The sequence below is a fragment of the Nothoprocta perdicaria genome, unplaced genomic scaffold (genome assembly GCF_003342845.1).
Source record: "Nothoprocta perdicaria isolate Ctin4 unplaced genomic scaffold, notPer1 scaffold_45, whole genome shotgun sequence".
Lineage (NCBI taxonomy): Eukaryota > Metazoa > Chordata > Aves > Tinamiformes > Tinamidae > Nothoprocta > Nothoprocta perdicaria.
The window spans coordinates 555,090-565,938 of record NW_020455699.1 but is presented as its reverse complement, the minus strand read 5'-3'; the positions used below and the strand labels follow the sequence as shown (position 1 = coordinate 565,938).

General features: G+C 38.0%; 1 protein-coding gene across 1 annotated transcript in view; it reads left to right on the top strand.

Annotated features, from left to right (window-relative positions):
- Positions 1-109: 109 nt before the first annotated feature.
- The window catches only part of PPIC (peptidylprolyl isomerase C), a 30,371-nt gene continuing 19,631 nt past the window's right edge, over positions 110-10,849 (top strand). Inside the window, exons 1-2 of the mRNA XM_026046580.1 lie at positions 110-239; positions 324-461. Coding sequence (XP_025902365.1) covers positions 110-239; positions 324-461 — 268 coding nt within the window. The remainder of the gene's footprint in view (positions 240-323; positions 462-10,849) is intronic.

Sequence of the window (10,849 nt, the reverse complement as noted above, 5' to 3'; positions counted from 1 at the left end):
GAGCTGGGCACGGAGCTGGGCACGGAGCTGGGTGGGCACGGAGCTGGGCACGGAGCTGGGCACTGAGCTGGGCACAGAGCTGGGCACGGAGCTGGGCACGGAGCTGGGCATGGAGCTGGGCATGGAGCTGCATGCAGAGCTGGGCATAGAGCTGGATACGGAGCTGGGCGCAGAGCTGGGCACAGAGTTGGGCATGGAGCTGGGTATGGAGCTGGGCACGGGGCTGGATACAGAGCTGGGTATGCAGCTGGGCATGGAAAGCCGGGCATGGAGCTGCATACATACATAGTCAGGCACAAAGCTGGGCATGGGTCTGGATACAGAGCCAGGCATGGAACTGGGCACAGGGCTGAGTGYRGAGCTGGGCATGGAGCTGGATACAGAGCCGTGTACAAAGCAGGATATGGAGCTGGACATGAAGTTGGGCCCTGAGTTGGGCGTGGAGCTGGGCATGGAGCTGAGTACCAAGCTCAGCACCGTGCTGGGTGCCACAGCTAAGTGATTTGCACCAAGCAGGTGCCAATCAGAGCAGTAATGACCAACCCGATACGGATGTGAACCAGCGACCCTTGGGCTAAGTGCTCTACAGCCCATTGCAGAATTCCCCAAGCCACCAAATGCCCCAAGAGCAGATTCAAATATTTATGTCCATTAACAAAACCAGCTCTGCTCCCAGCAAGGTGAGTGGGAGAAGAAAAGGAATTACACAGTTGTAAAGACAAAATAAAATACATCAGGGAACAAATAAAGTTGAATTAAAACATGCCAGTTTGGGGTTAATTTCATTCCTCCTTTCACTCACATTCCCTCTGAAAATATTCTCATGTAGTTGAGAGGTTAAATATTCAAAACTAGGCTTTGTTTGGGGGGCTTTTTTTTTTTTTTTTTTTATCAAAGACCTAATATTATGTAGGAAGATTGTCCGGATAGGACCACACAATTTAAAATCTAATCTGTAGATCATTACAAGACTAAAAATATTGGTATCCTTAAGCATCATTAATAATTCCTGGATTTGCGCATTGCTAAGTGCTTATTTCCATAGGCCTCTCACCCACCTGAGTTTCAGACTTGACAGAAAGGAATGCTCTGAAGAGCAGGCCTCCTTTGCAGCAAGTATTTAACATCAGGCTTCCCAAGACAAAGACATTTTGAATGCTCGAGCACCRAGGAGCTACTTCAAATAGCAAAACACAGTCTAGAAAGTTTTCCTCTGGTTTAGCTATAAATAGCCCTCTTAAATACGGAACCTATTAAATATGATTGTTAGCATATGACACTAGAATGATAAGGTCTGGACAAAACTCTAGAGCAGTAACATTTCAATAGTTGGTATTCGGGAGTTGGTACAGTTGGTATTGTCTCATGACAACGCCATCGTTTTACCATGAAAAGTGTRGAATTTTATTTATTTATTTATTCTGTTTTAGCTTAGAGCTTAAATCACAACTCACTGATTTTCTGGCTGAAAATCCCTACAATTCAGATTTCCCGTTTAATAACTGCTTCTTCACAAAGGACAATTTTCTACTTGTTTTTTCTAGGTTCACACTTTGATATTTTCATGAGTCACCAGTGAATTTGTTGACAGTGAAAGAAAAAAGACTGACATCCCTGGTGACCAAAGTTGCCTTCAAGGCAGGCACCTCGTCTCCCTCTGCTTCATGTCCCATGTCACAAAAGGCTGCACGTACATGTTTTAAATATCTGCTTTGGTAACATTCCCTGGTTTTGGTGCACTCCTGCAGGTAGGTCATCTTTGCTTCTTCTTATCTACACTACGAAGTTGCACAGAACCGCTAGTGTAAAGTGGAATAGCTTATTCAGAATAAGCCCATATATGGGACTTACTCCAATAAGCCAAATTCCACAACACAAGTGCTCATTCTGATATCATTATTCAAGAATAGCTATTTTGGTAAAATTCCATGTGTCGACAAGGTCTCTGGGAGGGGGGAATGGCGCTTTTGGAAGAGAAAATGTGTGCGGTGGACTGAACAACTAACCCTGCAAGGAAACTGTGAGCTGTAATCTTTTTGTTGATCTATGTCCAGTGTGCACGTCTGAACTCAGAATGGCTGTGTAAAGCTTAGGGTGGAAAACGCCTGGTCAGCCAAACAGAATTTGGGGCTGCTATGGAAATAGAAATAAATACTAACAAGTGACCAATTCCCTTATATAAATAAATTAAACTGAACAGGACATAAAACAAAGCAGAAATAGCTAATGCACAATTTAAGAAATTAAAAACCTGCAGAATAGTTCTTACTACTCCACAACCACTACTTTGGTTCAATTCCTTTTATGATGCTTTATCATATATTCAGTTCTTTGCATTAGTGAGTATTTCTTGTAACTTTATCTAGAACTTTAAGTTGATGGAAACTCAAGTCCAGGGTGTATGTCCAGAAATACAGTTGTTCAAAGAATAATACATAGCACAGATAAATCAACTGGCTTTTCAGCAGAGAGCAATGGGGTTCCAGTAGGCACCCTGTTACAGCAGGGCTTACTTCACAGCATCTTCCAGAGAGAGTCACCGACAGCAAGGAAGCCAAAACCAAAAAGGCTGTTCACCTCCATCCAAGTTCACCTCCATCCAGGTGAACAGGCAGGGRAGAAAAACAACAAACAAACAAAGAAAAACAAACAAACTGAAACCCAGAGCTCTCAGATATAGATGATTTTGCAGGTTATTCCACATTTTGGCTAGGGCAGGTTAGCTGCAAATACAAGTTAACAGTAAGTACTGCTTCCTGGGTTTAAAAAGAAGAAATTTTGGACTGGAAGGAAAGACTTCGTACACTGAGATCAGCACACTGCTTTTCTAGACAGTCACCTASCAGCTGTTGGGTGCTCCTGACCCTTGCAAGTTGCAGGAGCCCTGCTCTCTCCTGCTTTGTTCGAAGAGTATACTATTGTAAACTTGAGATTTAGGGTATGAAAGACGGGAAAATTCTCCAAAATACAATGAATTACCCTCCCTTGTGGTATTTATAGAGAAAACACAAGGATAGACAGCAAGGACAAACCTAACATCTTAATTCTAGAGCTCATTGGAGTCACAGGCTCAACCACGCTCCCTTACCAAGGATGTCCAGTCTACATACGTGATTTATTACCTGCAGCCACTGCCACATTCACTGCACTTCAGTTCCTCCCCAAAGCCAAGAGCCAGCTTTGGAATTCTGTTCCTCCCACACCTCACTTCTTGTAAGTAAACAGTTCTCCAGCAAAATGAGTGGATATCTCTTCCCAGTTAATCCCGAAAGGATTACCATTACTGCTTTTCTTAAGTGAGAGTATCCTACTTCAGGAGTATCCTACACTACAGCACAGAGAAAAAGCCTTCCTGCATGTAAACTACAAAATTTGATTTTGCAGTATTCTTATAAGATACATGTTTTTATAATAAAYAAATAAGAATTTATTTTTTCTATTCTTCTGAAGTTTTTAATTAGGGTACCTAATTTACAGTATGAGAAAGTGCATCTAGAACAGGTACATACAGTTTACACATACATTGTCATTTATATGAGAACATGTTAGTAATAAGGAACCAGAGTTTCTTATTTTCATCATTTGGCCACACTTAAAGAAAAACATCAGTTCATGAGGAACTTGTAAATTGACCTCTGCACTCCATATGAGCACATTAGGGACAAATTTTAAGATTTCTTTCTCTGGAAAAGATCTACCATGCAGAATGTGCTTAGCACTGATCTTGAAAATGTGCTTATTCGCTACTCTATTTTAAGCTAATTAATCACACATTATTTTTGTTGCAGAGTTTCTGGTAGGAGCTATTGCCTCCACTAGGGCCTTTACAGTTTAGAATTTTGAAAAAAAAAAATTCTCTTGCACTTATATTTCCAGGGATTATCAAAAAGTCAAAGCCCAGATGCTAATATGATCAAGACTTTAAATGGCAACCAGGGCCAGTTTATAGAGGTGGTTTTTTTTCCCCAAGTCATATTAAACTTTACTTGTGTTTCTTCTTTTCAGACCTGCAACACCAAACTATAGTTTTAAAATACAGATGGGTTACTACACTATTCATGTGAAAAGGATTCGTAACATTCTGGAATGCTTATCACTACTTTTGATATGAAAACTCTTGTTCCTCTATTAGAAAAGACTTTTAATTCATGCCAGGCAAGTCAATTACCTCGCTGTCCTCTGACTTTCAATTCAGAACAATTTCCTGTCTACTCGATTCCTACACAGATTTTTAAAATATGCCACATGCTGCAATACAACAGCACTACTTAAAGTAAAACTCCCTAAGCAATACCGAATATGTAAGAACATTGCTGTTGAGGAAATTTAATATTTCATATTAAGCTCAGGGTTCAAGCACGCTTCATTATAGGAATGCAACAAACTGACTCATAATATAGAACTGATATAGATCTGAACTAATCTAAATCACGACCTGTCCTAGCCATCTGAATTTAACTTGCATTTTTTTTTTAAGTTTAGACTTATTCCAGTAAGAAATGAAACCTGATGTCAGGCTGCCATCCTTCCTGTTCTTGAACAGCAGATTCCAGTTACATCTAGAGGAGGTGTGACAGGTACATTCCTGACTCTGCTCCCCTATCCTGTTGATCTTCCCTTTCCCAGAACAACCCTGACATGCACCTTTCAGAATGCCTTCTTCCTGAAATTTCCATGGGCTTGAAATCACTGTGTCATCTGGCTCTTCGTGGAACCTCTCAAGAGCTGTTCATAGTTGGGAAACAACCATTGAAGACCAGTGCAGGTGAAGACAGAGGCAAAAGAGCTGAGCAGACACAAGGGAAGCCAGAAAAGCATCCTTTTTATGGCTTCACATCCTGAAGTAAGTCTCARGAAAGAGAAAACTTACAGGTGGCAGTTTTTTTCTGAACGCTTCTCTTTTGGGTTTTCAAAAACAAGTGCTTTACAGAACTGAGGTACTATTGCAACATAAAGCACAAGGAAACTCTGTAACTCTGCTAGGAAATRCTGAGAACTTGCACACTTTGATCACATACATTAGCGGAACACATTAAGACAATTTTAATACAGATTTCTGTTACAACAGAGGACTGCAGCAGTTCTTCAGAATAGTGACTTGGAGGCAAAATGATTCCTTGGCTAAAACCACACAACTTGAAGAAATGACAATTATCATTACTTTGCATATATTCATCACTGTTTTTACTTTTCTTAATCATGCACAAAAGGAAAAAACAACCCTGCCTGCACTCATAGTAACTTCAGAACCTCTCAATTTTGGTGAGAGAATTCAGGTTTTCCATAGATATATAAGACAAGCTTTGTTAAGCCTTGAGCAAGGCAACATTTAAGGACACAAAGATTCCACAGTGCCTCTTCCACTAAGTATCCTCAATGAATGTTTTCAGTAATATTTTTTTTAAAAAGAGTTTTTCAAAAAGGGAAATTATGTACCTATGTGTGTATAGGCAAAATAGTATTCCCTGATACAATTTGAATTTGATTTGCAGAACGATTAGGCCAAAATCAGAACAGTTACCCCAAATGTGGAACTTCTGTCAAAATCTACAGATGTGGACTTAAAAGAATTTCAAAATTGAATCCAATGTCTATGGGCTCTTCATAAAACAGATAGTAATAAAACAGTTACTTTGCATTTATTAGATCTGTTTTTGTATCCATGAGATATTTGGAACATACTTCCATTTCACACATGGCATTGAACATCTGTGACAAAAAGATTAATTAAATGTAGCCACCTACCTGCTTGAAAAAGTATGTAAGAGTCACCATAAAAAAAGGGTCTCATTATTGTCAGGTTGACTTAATTTCAGCTTATTCAATTAAAAGTTTCACACTATACTGAAAAAAAAATCTTAAAGCTTTTGCACTAAAATAGTACAATTTCATCCGTTTAAGAACCAATTGTGACTGTGGTCACCAAAGTGACTATGTAAAAATAGCACCTTCTAATAGATTTATTCCTGGTGTACACTGAGTCATAGTTGTTTTTCTTTCTTTTGTTTTTCTGTGATTAAAATATATTTTTACCACTTCTAATTCCTGGTAGTTGTGCAGAATCAACACAGCTGTGTGAGAACGAACTAGATAGTTTTCCATTTATATAAGTAGATTTATTAGCTAACCTCCGATTCTTTAATCTTTACTATCTGTGATATGGTGTGATCAGAAAAAAAGCAGCTTTACTTTGAGAACCTATGTTAGATTTTCAGGACCAGCTGTATTGAAGCTCCACAAAAAATATAGAAAATCTAAGGGACAATGAAACATACAACTCTCTATTAAGTGCAGTCACTTAAAAGCCATCTTTTAAGCATTTTCCCATGCAATATCAGTTGAAAAAATCATCTCACTCTATACTTTGATTGCTCAGTTACTTCACTCATGTCAAATACATTTGTGGTTACGTACACTACTAATATTTCATACATTCTTCTAGTTGCATGACTTTTTCTTAAAAAAAAAAAAAAAAAAAAAAAAACACCCTCCAGGAAACAATGACCCAAAAAGAATGGAATTAAGATTTCATTTTTCTAACCCTGAAAGACTGGAAGGGAATGTCTCCTCTTTTGTGATTTCACTTTCTACTTGAGGAAAGTCAGATCTCCTGTTGGAATATCCCGGATAATTTCAAAATATTCTGGAGAATTGATGTTGACATTAAGAGTACTTGATTATATAAAGCATTTAAATAATCTAATCTACAAAGAGGAATGAATCAGTATTTTGGCAGTCTTTTCAAGAAACACAATTCCGACTAATTCTAAATGTAACCAAAAAGACTGAGAAGACTACCTATTAGGAGTCTACAAGATAAAAGATACTAAAAAAGCACATTTGATTTATGAGGCAGGAATACGTTGAGCAGTCTAAAAATCATCAATGAAGTAATGCAAATAAGGAAACTAGCTGCAATTCTTCTCTGGAACCAACAGCTTGTGATTTAGTTTTACAGATCTCAGTTTCGCTTTTTAAGAATTGCTGAGCAAAACACTGGTGCTAATAGACACAGAACTGAGAAATAGAGTGATTTAACAACAGAATAGCTAAGAAGATCTGCCAGGCTGTGTATCATTAGGCTGTACTAGGGCAAATGAACATCTAGTTGGTTAGGCTGTACAAATAAAACGGCCTAGAAGTGAACGTTTTGTGAAGAATAGACAAGATTATCCCTGAGACAAACAGAGGCTAAAAGAAACGGGACTTAAGACATAATCATATTTATTTCCTGAACAGTGAGCACAAAACAATGTCAGATAAAAATGCTGAGACAGGAATGATGAAAAGCCATGAAACTTCAGTAATGATACCCCTTTGGTCATAAACCAGTAAATCAGTTTCTAATCCCAGCTCAACTTCTGTCCCAAATCATGCAACAGACCAATTTCCCCTTCTGTAACTAGCCTCTCTGTAGAGACAATGGTTCTTACACACCTCCACAAAAAGCTTTTACACCTTCAGATGAAAAGTTGTCTAAGTTCTAGATATTACATGTATTAACTGAAGTACGGTGAATTAATCTACACATTGGTCAAAACCATTGGTTTWTTAATCTTCAAAGTACTCCTATTTGCCTACTTTGTGCTATGCTATTTAAAAGATATTCTTGAATGTGTGTGCCTGTGAATATATGTGTGAGAGGGAAAAAGAAAAGCAGAATGACTATGTGCATATTAGATCTCAATGAAAACAAAAGCTAAATCAATCTGTGTTGCCAAGAGACCTAATATTGTATTATGATCAAAATAATGTCAAGGGATATAGCGAGGTCAAGCAGCAGCAGCAAAAAATTCATCATCAGCCAGGGTATGAGGATCAAAATAAACTCTTAGGAGTGTTGTTGCACAGCGCAGAGGACAGGATCCAGCCTGAGAGGATGCCAGAAGATCTTGCTTTGAAAGATATTGCCACAGTTGCAATGTGTTACGTACACTAAGGAAAAAAAAAAGATTGAATATTAGATAGGAAAACATTGAATCTTCTAATCTTCTATTGGTAACAGACTTCTTTTCCTTAAAAACTGGACTGATAATTGTTTTACTTTATGGCATTATTAAGACATCTTCCACCATCAAAGAAAGATTAACAATGTGAGAATCCAGCGGGATTAGAGAACCAAGAAAAACTGTAACTATTTAGACCAAAGATTTGGCAAAACATAATAGTGTTAGAGCATAAAACTGAGGTGTTAGAGCATAAAATGCCAAAAGTATTTGTAGCTTGAGAATTGTGACAGACTCAGGATTTGGAGTTAGAATTGTTAGTGTTGGCAGCTTCGTTAGAGGGCAGCTGACTCCCAAAGATCTTAATTTTGTTCTCAAAGAGGGACGTGAACAGTTCACAAAGTTCTGTTGATGGAGGAAGAGCCAGATTAGACAGCTTCCCTGCAATAAAAAGTTACAAGAGAGTAGGGCAGCCTGCCCGTTCAGCAATTAAGTTGGAATAATAAGCAGATCTGGCTTGTTTCAAAACATTTCTGTACACATTTATATGGTCCAAACTTGTAAGTGTATATGCAGTCAAGAAGTCCTCAAATAGCATTTAACTTACAGCACAGAACCTTCACTCTTGAATGCATCTGCCAAAGAGAAGTCTACAGAAGTGGTATGTCCTTTAGGACATTATGAAAATGGGTCAGCTATTCTATATATAAGAACGAATCAGGAATGCAATGAAGTAAACAATAATATAACAGAAAGCACTATTTGTCTGGTAGAGGACTCTCCACTTTAAAATGCATAAAAATATATCAAAAACCTTATTTGGGTTTTACTCGGCGTTAATTCAATGAGGATATTTGGGGATTTAGTCAAGAATAAATGGTAGAAACAATTAACATATAGTGGCAACTGGCACCTCCTTCACAATTTTTATCTACAAAGTCTTATGAGAACATCAGTCACATTGAAGAAGTCTGTCCTCCAGATGAAGAAACCAATTTTGTGGAAAAAAGAATAGGTCTTGATCCTACACAAAGTATGGGTTTAGACTTCAAAACTAAAAATATATTCTTTGAAATCAATGGAAAAAATGTCGTGTGCACAGCTCAACATTAGCACAGTATTTGGGGGACAGTTGTTATATATATATATACACAAACGTAATTACTTTAAAATAGAATTAGGACACTGTCATCTCCTGCTTTTTACAGTCAATCACAAATAGAGATCACACCATCGCATTTCATCCTCAGCATCTGACAAAAAGATGACCTTATAAAGTGCCGAGCACACCTTTGGCACTTTCCAGGTGACAGCTTAGGACAAGAACTTTATATTGTTTTCCTTCAAGTATACTGGATATTCTATTTGACTAATAATTTGACTAAGCTATTTGACTAATGTAAGCATAATGTTAAACTTCAAAAGAACAGAGAATTAAGTTAACACACGGGAAAAACTGGAAATGTTTTGAGAGGATGTGAAATGGACTCAAAAATAAAGGAGATAGATGGAATAACTCTGAAAATGTACCCTTTCCCCAAGAGGCATAGAGCAAAAGGTTCCTGAACCTCCTGGGAAGCAGGCTAGCGCCTAAAAAAGAGGAAGAAAGGAAAGAATGGTCAGAACAATTTCTCAAAATGATACTCTTTGTGACACTGCAGGACCAAAAGCTGACTGACAACACCATAAAAAATATTTACTTTATTCCATATCTGCATGACACCTGTCTGTTCCAAAAAGACTGTGATCTCAACTGATCTTTTAGGAAGTTCCACCAAGACAGATAGCAAGAATTAGATTATGCAAAGCCTTGGGGGTATATTCTGTAGAGAAATTCTGTGCTGTCAGGAAAGAGTCTGTACAACCACTAACTTAAACTTCCATGTTTTTGATTCTGGAATTCAGCTGTAGCTCCCACTTCTGTTATGGTATTGAAATGAAGAGAACCTAGAAAAAAAAAATGCAATAGAAACAGACTCATAGATGGATCAAAAGACATAATGAAAATTTTTCCAGTGCAGGAAGAACACTTCTGTATCACATGGGGTATAAATATGATTGGGAGGCAATCATAGTGCTAGATATTCTTTAGCTATCACTGCATTATATACAAAGCACCCGACGTATAAGGAAATAATAATTTTCAATGTAGTGATGACATTCTTCCAGAGAGAATGGATGAGAACTTCATCCGAAAACCTGAGAAAAACTGGACAATGGTCTTGTCCAGCTGCGGCTGCAACTAACCACCGAGCTGAAACATTCATGTTATTTTAGGTATTTTGCAGTGGATTCAGTGAAAAGTAGTCCAGAAAAGAATTAATTATTTCCTTTGCCTGTGACTTAAATTTGATGAACAAAGCTTTTGGTAAAGCTACTGAAAGTCCTACTGGTGACAACTAGATCATGGAGTACAATGTTGTTCTTGGAGCCAACTCTGAGAAACAGGCCATGTAAAATTTGGGAGTTTAATGGCATATTGCAGAAACTCTCCTAGATTGTCTTCATATTCATGAAGGTTTTGCCTTCTTTCTCTCAAGCTTTTTCCATATTAATTAGTAGCAGAGAGGTCTTCAGTACCTTCTGCATGATGAAGAGGATAACATGTTGCTGTACTTTAGGAAACTGAACTTTTCATTTCAGTCTCAATGGCTTCAGCATTTATTTTTGTAAGATTAAAGACAGAATGCACATGGCAGCAATTCTGGCGCTTCTTATTGTGGATGTATCATGAAGCGCACTTGGACACATTGGGAAATCATATTATTACACATTTTATCACCAGAAAAGGTCTTAGGCCCTAACTAACAGAAGTTGAAATTCTCAGAGTAAACTCCAGAGGTTAGTGAGATAAAGGACTGGCTATAGCTTGGGATGGACAGGAAGAGACAGAAAAGAGTGAA